This window comes from Anabrus simplex, chromosome 8 (genome assembly GCF_040414725.1).
Source record: "Anabrus simplex isolate iqAnaSimp1 chromosome 8, ASM4041472v1, whole genome shotgun sequence".
NCBI lineage: Eukaryota > Metazoa > Arthropoda > Insecta > Orthoptera > Tettigoniidae > Anabrus > Anabrus simplex.
Genome location: NC_090272.1, coordinates 186,972,648 through 186,987,495, shown reverse-complemented (window position 1 = coordinate 186,987,495; position 14,848 = coordinate 186,972,648). Strand labels below are relative to the sequence as shown.

Below are 14,848 nucleotides of genomic sequence, written 5' to 3'. Positions count from 1 at the left end.
GTCTCCAATTCTGCATCTTAAAAAACTTTCTCTCTTCCACCACTATGCCGGTCTTCGATGTTAAAATCACCGTTGTTGAAGCGTTGAAATCACTCACGACACATTCTTCCACTAATAGCGTCCTCACCATACGTACGTGAGAGCATTCAATGAGACTCAGCCGCTGTTTTCTTCATATTAAAACAAAACAGTAACACCTCCTGCAAATGCCGAGAATTTGGCTCGTACACTGCCATGCTCAACCGTGAACAACTTTATGATGCAGACACACATCGACTAAGTTTGAATGGGGTTATGTTGACCGAGGTCCAAGCTAACTGCTTGACATCTGCGATCTGTTTCGTTCGACCGCTACGTACCGTTGTCGCCATCCATCGGCAAACGGGGGAAGCAAAGTTGTACACCTTGTATAATATTGGACAACAGATATTTTTAGCTGAGACATTTTCCTGTAAGAAGAAATAGTATATGACAGAACTGTTAGCAAATTTGTACATCGTTGAGGCAATACATAACTGAGTTATTCAGGAAATGGAAGGAAGTGAAATTTTAGAGGCAGAGATACAAGTGTTTTGGAATTTCTTACAATGATATATCATTTGTATCAATAGTGATGGACATCATTTTCAACGCTTCAACTTACCCGTGAGTCTAGCAATGGATTGTAGGCAGTCTGTTGCTCTAAAATCCCCTGTATATTGCGGTAACTTTTCGTTTATCTGCAGAAGTTTTATTTTTGTATACTAATTGAAATTTGGAGCAGCAATCATCAGTCATGAAAAGTTTCAGGTAATATTTGAAATTTTATTGAATTCAGAATTGTGCATTATAATGAGATTGTAGTGATCTGAGACATGGATGCTAATGTTGTCATCTGTCCAATTGAAACAAATGCAGATTGTTTAATGTATGAACTTCTTTATATCCTTTTTTTTTTCATCTGTTTTTTTTTTTTAAATACTTTGTATTGTGATAATAAATAAATCTTATATGCTCAGATGAGGTATTGCTAATAGATTGTTAATGGGCTGGAAAGACTTGGGAGGAAGGAGACGAGCTGCTCGACAAAGTGGAATGTTGTTATAAATGATACGGTATGCCAGTCGTCTTGGTAGGTGTGCTGTTTACCAACTGATGAGCCCAACTTAGCACACTGGGTGAAATGCTGGCAACCAGGAATGAGTTAGCTGGAAAATGTATAATGTCCAATAATGGACCGATTTTAAGGTGGAATGTTCCGTGCTGTCAGTGGAGAGATGGCATGGAATGACATTAGTAGACGAATAAGCTTCGGTGGAGCTTTTAAAAGTAGGAAAGATCACAATATGAAGATCAAGTTGGAATTCAAAAGGATGAATTGGGACAAATGTTAATTTGTAGGGTGAGGGGTAAGGGATTGGAATATTTTATCAAGGAAATATTTGATAAATTTCCAAGTTTTCTGAAAACGTTTAAGGAGAGTCTAGGGAAACAACTGATAGGGAATATGCCACCTGGGCAACAGCCCTAAATGCAGATCATTGATTGATTAATTGATTTGTTTTTATGTTTTTTTATTCTGATGTACTGTATTTGTACAACTATCCCCATTAGTACCCCTTTTTTATTTTTATAGATCTCTAATAATTCTGTATATCTTCCAGCAAGGAGATCTAGAGCAGGCTGAGAAGTATGGAGAGCATGCCCGTGAAGCTGATGGTTACAATTCAGCTGCTTTTGTGAACCTTGGCAATGTCAGTTTTGTGAAAGGAGACATGGAGAAAGCTAAAGAATCATTTGGGTATGCCTTGGAGAATGATGCATTATGCGTTGAAGCTTTGTTCAATTTAGGTAAGTTTATGAACAGTTGCTATCCTAAGTTACTTCATTAGTCATTTGGGAAATCCAAAAATAACTCTTCTGGATTAATGATATTGTCAATTGTTGAACTATTTTGAATGTATGTTTCATTGGTTTCTGCTAAAATGCTCAGATGACAGAGCATTGCTCTCTGAGCTCAAAGTGACTAGTTTGATCCTGGCTCAATCCGATCGTATTTCAAGGTACTCAAATATACCATATAATATCAATAGATTGATTATCATGTAATAGAACTGCTGTTGGAGTCTCTGAAAACTCTTTTTTTTTTTGTTAAAAAATGAACCCATTCATTCCTGTGTTGACTTAGTTAATGTAACATTAATGCTTTTCAGTCTGTTGAATACTAATTACAACATTATTACATACCGTACTTGGAGAAAAGTTTCTTTCTTGAAAGAAGATCAGATTCTGTCAACTCACACTTAAAAAAAAAATTATTAATTAATGAAAATTGTTTAGAAATTGAGAAACATTTATGTTTAATACTTGAGAGTTATAACTTATCTTAGTGAAGTGCTCAGTGATGCATCCTCTCTCCTTGCTTGTCTAACAAGGACCCTTGAATTTTCACACAGAATTCTGAGGAAAAAAGTCGTTTTGGGTTCTGAGAATACACTATTATGAAGGAAATCTATCACTTGTCATTCCTTGTATGCTTTGTTTTCATATCTATTTCATTGAAATCTTCTTCTCAAGTTTCATGTCTGATGTTTATAGATAAATTTAACTAACATTTCTGTCCTCCCTACACATTTGACTGGAATGAAAAATTTATTTTTTTATCAGGTCTTGTGAATAAGCGCCTGGGACTGTATGATGATGCATTGGATTGCTTCTCGAAACTACAAGCCATAATGAGACATCATCCACAAGTCCTGTACCATTTAGCCCACCTATACGAGCTTGTTGGAGATGTCGATCAGGCTACGGAGTGGTAAGTGCTATGCTTTTATGTCCCGAAATTATTATAAAGCATCTTCATCGGATTACCTATGAGGAAATTTTAGCTATCAGGACATTTCTTTGATAATTTTATCAAGATGAGAATGCCTTACTTTTCTTGTAAATATTGATTTCCTGTAATGTAATTCTGCTCTAATGAAAACGGATTCAACCCATCAGTTGGAAGCTTTGGAAGAGTAAAGATTAAACTTGAGTAAACTTTTTGTGTTACTAATTTGTCTTCTGTTGGAGGAATAGTGATTAGTGTCCTGTCTGAAGTAGTTTCCAGTAAGTCAAGCACAGGAGGTGCCAATTGCTCTTGACACCTGATTTTCACTTATAAAAATAAACTAATGGCCATAATTCAACAAAAGTTCCTACAGGCATACCTTGATTTATGGCAGCAACATTTACCATTAGCATCAAGGCATGCTTACTCACACCTCTCCATATTTTGGAAGGTAGCCACCTATATATTGGGAGTCACAGTCACTTTTTGGTGAATGTTGTCTTTTAGTTCCATGAGAATCCATGACTTGTTGTGATACACTTTCCCTTTCAGCATGCTTCATAGGAAGAAATCCGGTGGAGTAAGATTGGATGACCCTTGAAAATGATTCAATGTTTAAAGGACACAGTATATTTTCTGCTGTCATTGGAAGTGTGGGAAGTGGCACGATTTCCATGTAGTATTCATTCATTGTTGTGTGATAAAATATAGGGCCAATTGTGCGACACCATAATAAAGCGCACCATTCGCCAATTTTAATATGATGTAGAGGTGCCTCTTGACCTGTGTAAGGATTTTCATTACCCCATATCCTGGTTGTCTGGGAATTCATGGTGTTGTTTATACTCCGCATGGTTTGGCTTCTAAATTGACGTTTCTCAAAACAAATGAGCATCACTTTACCTCTACAAAGGGAACACTCCACTGATCTCAGAGTCACTTTCTTGCCACCTGTCTTTCCCGAACTACACGGAGACATGCTAAACACACACGAACGAAATGCACTAACCAATGCACGGACGTAAATAAAACTACAGCTATTTTTATACACTGATCTATTAATTCTGTATTGTACTAACTTGCGCTAAACTGTAAACTACGCTGTACTGTACTATAAAAGAGGGATAAAGACTAATATGAAAATCACTAATTACTGAAGAAAAATGCAAAAGATTGCAAACCGTACTGAATACCATACACGTGAGCGAGATAGGTTAACCGCATGGTGAATGTAAATATTAGAGTAGACAGCTAGGTACTGAGATTGCACTCTAGCGATATAAGTCAATATGAATGGCAGCTTGGGATTGGTTGGATGTCTGTGTTTCAGTGCATAACCATCAGACAGAGCCAAAATTGGCCAAAATGTTAATTTAGAAGTAAAGCCGTGCAGAGTGTAGATAAAACCATATATACTACATGTAGTCGAGTATTCCGTGGGGAGGTTGCTGTTTTTGCACTACAAGAACATGGTATGCATACAGCTTTGTTGGAAACACTAATTTCCTGTGAAATTTAAGAAATACCAAGCAGGTGGCGGTGCAGTTTGAGTCACGTAGCTATCAGCTTGCATTCAGGAGATAGTGGGTTCGAACCCCACTATCGGCAGCCCTGAATATGGTTTTCCATGGTTTCCAATTTTCACACCTGGCAAATGCTGGGGCTGTACCATAATTAAGGCCACAGCCGCTTCCTGCCCACTCCTAGCTTAACTTTTTCTGCCCCATCGTCGCATAAGACCTATCTGTGTCGGTGTAATGTAAAGCAGATTGTAAATAAAAAAATAAAAAATAATTTATTAATGATGTCATGAGATGAAACACTCAGTGTTCTCAAGACTCTCTGCATACTCTTTTTTGAAACAGAATATTCGTGTGCATATTTTAAAGGATTCTCCTCAAATATGTATCACCTTTATGTTAATAGGTGAGGAAAGAATATGATTCCTGCTCAAAATTTATGGGCAAAGACATGATTTAATTTGTTAGAATTCTTGTGTTAGGTAATTAATTTCATTCGTAATGATTTCCAGATCTTTGGGTCAAACCAAATTGGGACGGGTGATGTAATAAAAGAAATTTCCTTCACCCTCCATATTTCTGGATATTTCAGCTAAATTTCACTTGAAGTGATTAATTGTTGTCTTGTATATTGCATTCTTCTTTACTACACATACTATTTCCAGTTAATTATTTCCAATTTCAATCTAATTGTTGAGTGTAAAATAACCCCATTTCTAATGACCTTAAGAGTCCACCAAAATGCCACAATGTGTGTGGGTGAACCATTTGTTGTTGTTGTTGTTATTATTATTATTATTATTATTATTATTATTATTATTATTATTATTATTATTATTATTATTATAAAATGCGCTGATGTAGGTAAGCCTTGTGTAAATGTGGGCCATGCTTGTTGAGTTTCTAACCTGTCTTTCTTGCAAGGGGTTTGAAAGTTTTGACGACTAGTAGCTTGTAATATCACGTGTAATTTTGTGAATACAGAACGAGATTTAAAACAAAGTGACATCACATTGTAAGATGAAAGTTCTTTGTTGTTTTGGAGATTTTGAGTTTGTGAAGTATGTTTGTATGTATTTGGTCTTGATCCAGCCAATCCCAAGTTGCCATTCATTTCGATTTATATCAGTTGAGCGCAATCTCGAAACCTGGCTGCCAACTGTATTGTCTACATCACCACGTAGTTAAGCTACCTCGCTCGGCATGTGTGGTATAGGTTTAATAGTATTTAGTGTAGATGTCATTTACATCTCTGTGTTGGTTAGTATATAGTTCGTCTGTCTACCATACCCCAGTAGAGTTCATGAAAGACAAGTGGCAAGAATGTGACTTGGTAAAAATTGGCACCGTGGTCTCGATCAGCCATAACTTCCTCCTATGACAGTCATTAGCTGCGAATAATGTATTTCTTTTATTCTTAATAACAATGTACCTGTTCTTATTTTAGTGTCTGATGTTGTTAGGAAGTGTATACACTATCTTTGAAGGTTTTGTGAATTTGTTTTCACTTGTGATTCACATGTGATTTTCTTAGTACGGTATTACATTTTACGAGGGATTTGTGCCGCAGTTATATTGCATAAACTGTTATCAAAGCAGTAGAGGTGAGGCAATGCTCACATGTTTTGCGAAATGTCAATTTAGAAGAAAGCCGTGCAGAGTATAGGACTATTTAAAGATTTTTACAATATCCGTATGTTACGGCTTTTTTCAACTAACAGCGTCTTCATCAAAGCCAAGGAAAACTTCGTTTAATGAAAGGTGGTTGCTTGATGATACTTTCAGAACATGGTTGAAACCCATGCCTCAGGACAAATTTTCAGCACATTACATAATATGTAAAACATCATTTTCTCTGCTCGGCTGCATGGCTAAATGGTTAGCGTGTTGGCCTTTGGTCACAGGGGTCCCGGGTTTGATTCCCGGCAGGGTCGGGAATTTTAACCATCTCTGTTTAATTTCGCTGGCATGGGGGCTGGGTGTGTGTACCGTCCTCATCGGCATTTCATCCTCATCATGACGCGCAGGTCGCCTACGGGAGTCAAATCAAAAGACCTGCACCTGGCGAGCTGAACATGTCCTCGGACACTCCCGGCACTAAAAACCATATGCCATTTCATCATTTTCTCTTAGCAACATGGGGAAGCAGGCTTTAAAAAGTCACAGGGGAGGAAGGAAGCATTGCAAGTAGTGTCAAGTTCAGCCAGTTCTCGTCATCCATTTCAAGTTATTTTAAAAAGGAACATTGAAATTGTGAAGTAACAAAAGACAAACTCGGTAGATAATACCCTGGCCGCAAACACAAATCGTCCTCTGCCTGCCACAGCTACCACAACGAACTCTATCACATATGACTCCACTGCTTCTTCTTCTTCTTCTTCTTCTTCTTCTTCTTCTTCTTCTTCTTCTTTCATTAAAGAAAGTTCACCCGAGATGAGATGTCTACTGAATTATCTTCCAGGGAAGCAAGTAACCAAAGCTGAGATTATATGGTGCATGCATACTGTCATGCAACACCATTCTTTATGTGCCAGTGAAGCTAGTGTGCGTTTGTTCCCAGCACTGTTTCCAGACTCTGAAATTGCTTTGGAGGTTCAACTGTACAGAATGAAAGTTGCATATAGGCACCGTGCGTGTTGCTCTAGCGGCCGGGCAGAGAACAACATGTGAGGCGGACTCCAGACTCGCAGTAGGTGATCTGTTATGACTGAGCGTGTAGTTACTCCGATGATAATGGAAGAGAAAAGGAGATCAAGTAAACGTAATTGTTGTGTTGTCGGATGTTCCAATACTTACGCAAATACGGGAAGTAAAGTACAATTTTATTGTTTTCCAAAACGAGCGATAGAAGTAGACCGAAGGAGGCGATGAATACACGCAGTTAACCGAACGAAGTAAGTAGGCCTACACATAAGTACTGCACATGTTTGCAATAAGTTCAACTGATCCGATTTAATTTAATTTTGGTTTTAATTTTTAGCACTGATGGATCACTTTGGCAGCCTACGACTTATTCAAGAACATGTAGTGCACATTTCATCAGAAACAAAAGATCTGGACACCAACTAAGTCTAGCCTATGTTCCGACAATATTTCCGGATGAATACAAGAAGAGGAATGTGTCGCCGGGACCCAGCTTACAAGCGCTTTCACAACTCAAGCGATTAAAAAAGGAAGAATCAGACGGAAAATTTTCGAGTACAGTTTGGGAACAGATGCATCTGATTTTCATTATTCAGACTTCATGTCTTCTTGTTCAGTAAATGAAAACGACGTAAATACACAAGCATGTATTCCACTTGATTTCGGTCTGTGAGGGGACATTACGAAACATGATAGAATGTGTGGAACGGAAGACATCAAGGGTCCAGGTTTCCAAGGCTAGAGTTCCATAAGGAACAATACACAAATGCATGATTTAACAGGTGTGAACTTCAACGTCTTTGCCTTGCAGCTTGCGTTATTACCAAACTGTAACGTTTCAAAATTATGTAAAGAAACTAGATTATTGATTTTTCCTAGTGAAAATTAAAACTGGACTCTCCTATTCTGCTTTTAGAGTGCTATTTGGTGTTAACAGGACAACAATTTCACGTATTTTTACGACCGTACTTATGCAACTGGCACTGCGTACGAAACATTTTATATTCTAGCCTAGTAAGGAAAGTGCTCAAGAAACAATGCCTCCAGCATTTAAGGGAAATTACGGTAATTATCGAGTCATTATTGACTGCACGGAATTTAGGGTTGAACAGCCTCCCCAAGTAGATCAGAGAGTGTATTTCTATTCTCAATACAAGGGTTGTTACACGGCAAAAGTTTTAATTGCAATCACGCCTAGTGGTATGATCGCCTTTAAATCTAAATGTTACGGTGGAAAAGCTAGCGACTCATTCATAACAACTGACAGTGGTTTATTAACTTTCCTTCAACCTAGCGATGAGGTCATGGCTGATAAAGGATTTACTGGCATCAGAACTAACTTATCTGGCCGCGATGCTGTAATAGTGACACCGCTGTTCTTACATGACGGGAGATTAACAGCTGAGGAAGTTGAGAGTACTTGCAATATTGCCAGTCTTAGAATTCACATAGAAAGGTGTATTCAAAGAATCAAAATATACAATATATTACAGAAATTGCCAACATAACTTTTTCCACACGTGCATGACATCGGGCATATGTGTTGCGTGTTAACGAATTTGCAACCTCCAATAATTAAAGAATAGTTTGAGAATTGTTCTACTATCAGTTTGTTTTATATATTTTTGTTTACATTTTGATCTTTTCAACATTCAACAAGCAGGGATTGACAAATACATACATACATAAATATTATTATTATTATTATTATTATTATTATTATTATTATTATTATTATTATTATTATTATTATTATTGCTAATTTTTGGCAAGTAATTATTGAAATAGAACTTTGTCATTTTGGTGAGACATTCCTCGACGTACTTATTGTCCTGATAAATAATGTATTGGCAACTGTTGTGCTTTGCTATATACATATAGATCACATTTCCCCAAGCCAGTTACGTACATCAGTATTTGTATTTGTGTGTAATACATATGACTTGTCTTTAACTGTATGTTATTTTGCTCATCAAAGTAAAGATAACGTACTCGCACATTTCCTGACTCATCTACTATTGGTTTATCTTTACAGGAAAATGGGCAATTAGCTTCTAACACTCTGTCAGCTACATTTCCTTTGAGAACTATGCCACCTGGAGATCCACAAATCCAAGGTTGTTTCTTGTGAATTATTAACCCATATCGAATAACACGAACACCAAATGAACTTCCATAGCATTCTATTGCTTCACTTTCCATTTCACTTCCGTAAGAGAGATTGTTCAAAGCAGCTCCCCCAATTGGAGATTCAGTTACAAATGCGAGAGCTAAAGTATCAAAGTTATGTCGCCTAGTTTTGATACGATGTGCTTTCGTGCTAGCAGATATTCTTATCTTCCTTTCTTGAAACCGTCGAGGGCTTCCTGATTGAGATAGTGTCCAGGGAGATTTTAATTATATGATCTGTATCAGCCTGCACTTTGCTGGTAAAAAACATTTCGTCACTCACAGTGCGAAAGGTGTATTTGTCTGGCAAGCGCACGTCGTTAGAGACTTGTAAATGTAATAGCTGTGTCACAATTTCCTCACGTTCTTCTCTCTCCACATCATTCACTACCCTGTCTATAAATGATATGACTACGGCCCTGCACGATTGTTCGATTTCAGTACTTGCTTCTGCTCGAAGCATTGTACGAAGACTGCAAAGGATGTGTTTTAAAATATCCTCAGTTAATTCGAAGAGGGGAAGAGATGTCTCCAAAGTCTTTTTACCGAACAGTTCTACTTGTTTGCCTTTTCTATATTTTTCTGTTGACATTGTTTTCGGGTTTGGTTCTCCCCATTGTTGCGGACGGTCTATTTTGGAGACAACACTTTCATTATTTATATAATACACTACCGCAGCTATGTGTTTGCAAGTTCCTCTGGTGTCGGCAGGACAGGAACATTCGTTGGTAGTGGCATTACGATTCTGGTCAACCTGAACACAAAGTAAAAATGCGTACAACTTAGCTAAAACACGCATTAAGTAAATAAACTTTATAAATTGTTACCTAACTACACCTTTCCTACCTCGAGTTTCACGACATAAGGCGGCAAAGTGACAGGCGTTTGTCGGGTGACTTTTCCTGTGATGTATCCGAAACCATTCGAAATTAACTCTTCAACGCCGTTCACGTGGCCACTGACAACAAGGTTTCTTCCTTTATTGCATGATGATTCACTTAGATGCCCGAATTGAATCGTTTTAAACCCGCAACTTGTTCGATTGTCACACATGTTGTACTGAGACTCTCGCACCACGCCTCACCTCTTGTTTCAGAACGGGCCACTATGTAGCGCTAGTAGTAGCATTTCGATCTATCTGCACGGTGCCTATATAGTCACTCATGGTTTGGTTCCCTATTTTCATAAACAAGTTCTTGAGATGTGTGGATTAGTGCACACGTTTCCCCGTTGCTTTTGACGAGTAGCTGAATAAAGTTTCTCAGATGGGCTAAATATAACTTGTAGTTTGTTGTTTAAATCCTGATACTAATGAGGTATGCTCTTCTTTTGATTCCATGTTTCTTGGTCACTCTACCTCCTCTGATCTGTTAAATGTTTTTTTGTGAGCACTGCAAGAACTCTATCTAAAAAACTCTTACAAATTTCAATGGATGGTCCAAATGATAATAAAAAGTTCCTTCAGGATATTAGTAATGTATTAAATGATGATCTAGATGCTCATATTTTGGTGAACATTGGATCTTGTGGCTTGCATGCTGTGCACAATTCATATAAAATGGCAGTAAATAAACCGGGTGGAATATTGCAGAGTTTCTTCGTGCTCTTCACTTCTTGTTTTGCTACGTTCCTGCAAGACATACTGATTATACGCATTATTCAGATTCAAACGTATTTCCTTTGAAATATTGTGCTATACGATGGCTTGAAAATTCGAAAGTCATTGAACGTGCTACAAATATCCTACCTAATGTTGACAGATGTGTGGAAGGAACAGACAGAGACAAGAAAATCCCGGACTGTAACGGCTTCAAAATAGTATCAACTTCTCTTGAAGATAAGCTTCTTAAAGCCAAGTTGTCATTATTATCACTTTTTGGAGATTTGGAACCATTCTTAAAACAGTTTCAGGCAGATCTTCCATTTGCACCACTCCTGTATGAATCTCTCATTGACTTACTTATTTCGTGTTGCTCCCTCTGGAGCATAGGGCCTTTACGAAATTTCTCCACACAGTACGGTTTCTGGCTGTTCTCTTCACTTCGCTCCAGGTCTTGTCAACCTCTGCGATTTCTTTTTCGATCGTCCTCTTCCAGGTCTTCTTGGGCCGACCTCGCTTTCTGGTGCCTTGAGGGTTCCAGTCCAGCGCTGCCCTCTCAACAGCGCAACAATGAAAAATGTCATGACAAGGTTTGTTAAGTCTGAGTCACTGCAGTCTTCAGAAAATGTCCTCAAAATTAATTTAGACAGTAAAGAAAATCTTCTGCCTGCATCTAAAATTGACATAGGTTATGCTGCTAGAGCAGGACTTCGTGGCACTCCTGGATTAAGTGATAGAGATATATTAGTGTTTCACACAGATTGTCTAAGAGGAATGGTAGCTTTGTGCAAGAAGTTGCTACAACAATAACCGCTGGCATATAAACTGACTAAAGGAATTTCTTGTTTCGATCCAAGTTTAGACAAGCAACCTCTAAGCAGCAAACGGCTAAGGATAGCTTTAAATGCCTTTCTTGAAAACAAATGGATCTCGGGTAATGAAGCCGATCATACACAAAGAGAGTTCACTTCTGTTTGTGAGAATGATACTTTCAAAGAAGTACTTAATTCTTTCTCTTCAAAAGACGAGAGGTTAGATAATTTTTGGCTCTGCACTGTTTTGCCAACAGTAAATTTGAAAACAGAAAAGTTGGCTTCATTTCTGAAAATGATACTAATATTGTTCCATGGAAATGCTTCACTTGAACGTGGTTTTTCTGTTAGTAAAGAAATTATAGTAGATGACATGCTACAAGAATCCCTTATAGCACAAAGAAGAATATATGATGCTATTTCAAACCTTGGTGGAATTGAAAAGTTCTCCATTAATAAGAACATGCTCCATGCTGCAAGGAATGCTCATGCTTTCTATGTTCAAAATCTAAAGAAGAAATGTGAAACATTGGAAGTAGAAGATTCTTTGCAAATAAATAAGAGGAAGGCTGCTTTGTTGCTGAAAGAATTAGAAGAAAAGACACAGAGAGTGATGGCAGCTCGACAGTCGTTGGTGGCTATAGATGATAAAATTTCTTCGCTGAAGCAGTAATGGTAATCAATTTTTTAAATCTTAAAGTGAATTTAATTAGACTAAATTCAACACTCAAGTTTTGAAATTTAATATGCACATTAATTGCTCATTTATTTTCTGGATGTTTTTTCAAAATGCATTTTAATATTACTGTCATAGGTAGGAACTTCCTGTATAATTTTATTTTTTGTCATCGTGTGTCAGGGAAAAAATGGTTTTTATGTCTGGAGAACATGGAAATGTCAGGGAATTTTAAAATCTAGATTTCGTGGACACCCTGATTTAAAACTATTTTAAACATGTTAAAATCCACGTAGGTGTGTCATCAATTTAAAATACTGGTGAGGAATTACACTGCAAAACAAATAGATCAAATGAAAGGGATTGCAAGATTCTGAAAACCTGTAATGGATTAAATATTGTGTTCTGATTGTAATTTAAAACCAAAGTTATATGTTAAAAATAAATGTGATAGAAAGGAAGGTTGTAAAAGAGTAATAGGCAGTACCAAATGTTGGATACGGATGAGGAAATTTAAAAAAAAACAATTATAATGAGCGTAAAATATTAAACAGCCTATTGAATGGGAATAAAGCAATTGTTGAGCAATGTAAAACATGTGTATACCATTAAAAGCGGTAAGAATAAAGACCCGCTATGTTATAACAGAGAAATAAAAAGATCAAAAAGGAGGGGCAGGTTGGAAAGAAATAGTTAGGAATGATTGTGGAAGTAAGGAGAGATACCAGGAAATTGAATTTAGCAAAGAAATCTGCTAAGGATAACATGGTGGCAAGGATAATTGGCTGTCATATGAATTTTAGCTAAAAGTGGAAGGGTATGTAGGTATGTACAAGTAATTTAAGCCAGAAATAGGTTCCAGGAAGGACATTCCAAGAATCACTAATGAATAGGGGGGGTGTATATGTAAGGATTTACAGAAGGTAGAAATACACTGATGGAAAATGAAATCCCACCACCAAGAAGAGACATTAGTTAGGAATGCAGTTTAAGTTAAGGAATTGTCTAGGTAACATATTTGATTAAAGTTTCCAGGTCACATGTTCAAGTATGCTCGAGAAGACATGCGACATAGTGGTTTATTAACAACCACTGTAGTCGCCACAATTTTTAATATAAGCATGCAAACATGCGTGCATTGTGTTGTACAGGTGCCGTATGTTATGTTGTGAAATGGAGTTCCCTACCTGTTGCAACTGGTCAGTCAAATCAGCCATGGTTAATGCTGGTATTTGATGACTCTAGATTTGTTGTCCCATAATGTCCCATACATGTTCAGTGGGTGAAAGGTCTTGTGATCTCATAGGGCAAGGCAGCTGGCTGGCACTCTGTAGAGCATGTTGGGTGACAGCAACAGTATGAGGAGAGTGTTAGCTTGTTGGAAAACACCCTCTTGAAAACTGTGAATGAATGGCAGCACAACTGGTTCAGTCACCAGTCTGACGTACAAATCCACTGTCAGAGTTCTTGGGATAACGACGAGAGTGCTCCTGCTGTCAAAGGAAATTGCTCCCCAGGCCATAACTCCTGGTGTAGGTCCAGTGTGTGTATGCTGCAGACAGCTTAGTTTGAAGTGCCCGCCTGGTTTCTCCTTACCAACCTATCGCCATCACTGGCACCAAAACAGAAATGTCCCTCAACTGAGAACATGACAGATCTCCACTCCGCCCTCTGTTAAGCTCTAGCTTGGCACTGCTGAAGTTGCAAATGGCAGTGATTCGGAGTTCGTGACATGAATGCTACAGGATGTCTGGCTCGGAGCTGTCCTTCAAGTAATCAGTTTGTTACAGTTCACTGTTAAAATTAAGTAATGGTTCCACCTTTGCAATACATGTAAACTTAGTAATGTAAGGTTACATCACTAGTTGATCATAAACGGTACCGGTTTTGACCCTAAGTTCTAGATCATCATCAGCTGATCACTCAGACAGAAAAAACAATGCAAGGTAAATAAACAGTAATGTAGAAGACATAATTTTTTCACCAGATGTAAGTAACACTGCTCCTCACGATCTGAATTTTTTTTACAATATTAATGGAGCAGAAGTACTTTGTGGGGAACATAGTAAGTGCCTAGGTGTTAATATGAGAAAAGATCGCAGAGTGACTTAACCGTGCAGCTGTGAGCTTGCATTCAGGAGACAGTGGGTTTGAACCCACTGTCAGCAGCCCTGGAGTTGGTTTTCTGTGGTTTCCCATTTTCACACTAGGCAAATGCTGGGGCTGTACATTAAGGACATGGCCACTTGCTTCTCGCTCCTAGCTCTTTCCTATCCCATCGTCACCATAAGACCTTTCTGTGTCGGTGCGACGTAAAACAAATTGTTTAAAAAAATCTTCATTGGGGTGATAATATTAACGATTGTAAATAAAAGTTACTATTCTCTTGATATGTGGTTATTGGGGGATATTTAGTGATTGTAGTAAGGTGTGAAGGAAGGGGAGGGGGTGGTGTATGAGTCATAATTAAGACTCCAATTAATGGTTCTAGTTTATCTCTCATCAGGATTACTTGATTCGAGAACCGGAAAAGATCCAAAGGAAAGCAGGATGATTTGTTCTGGATGATTTCTGACAAGAGAGTAGTGTTACAGAAATGTTGCAAACCTTGGGTTG

At 37.8% G+C, this 14,848-nt stretch overlaps 1 protein-coding gene across 2 annotated transcripts in view; it reads left to right on the top strand.

Annotated features, from left to right (window-relative positions):
- Positions 1-14,848, top strand: part of nompB (intraflagellar transport protein 88-like protein nompB) — a 135,296-nt gene that overhangs the window by 75,271 nt on the left and 45,177 nt on the right. For both annotated transcript variants that reach the window (XM_067152564.2, XM_067152565.2), the window contains 2 exons: positions 1,644-1,830; positions 2,647-2,794. In XM_067152564.2, the coding sequence (XP_067008665.2) occupies positions 1,644-1,830; positions 2,647-2,794 (335 nt within the window). The remainder of the gene's footprint in view (positions 1-1,643; positions 1,831-2,646; positions 2,795-14,848) is intronic.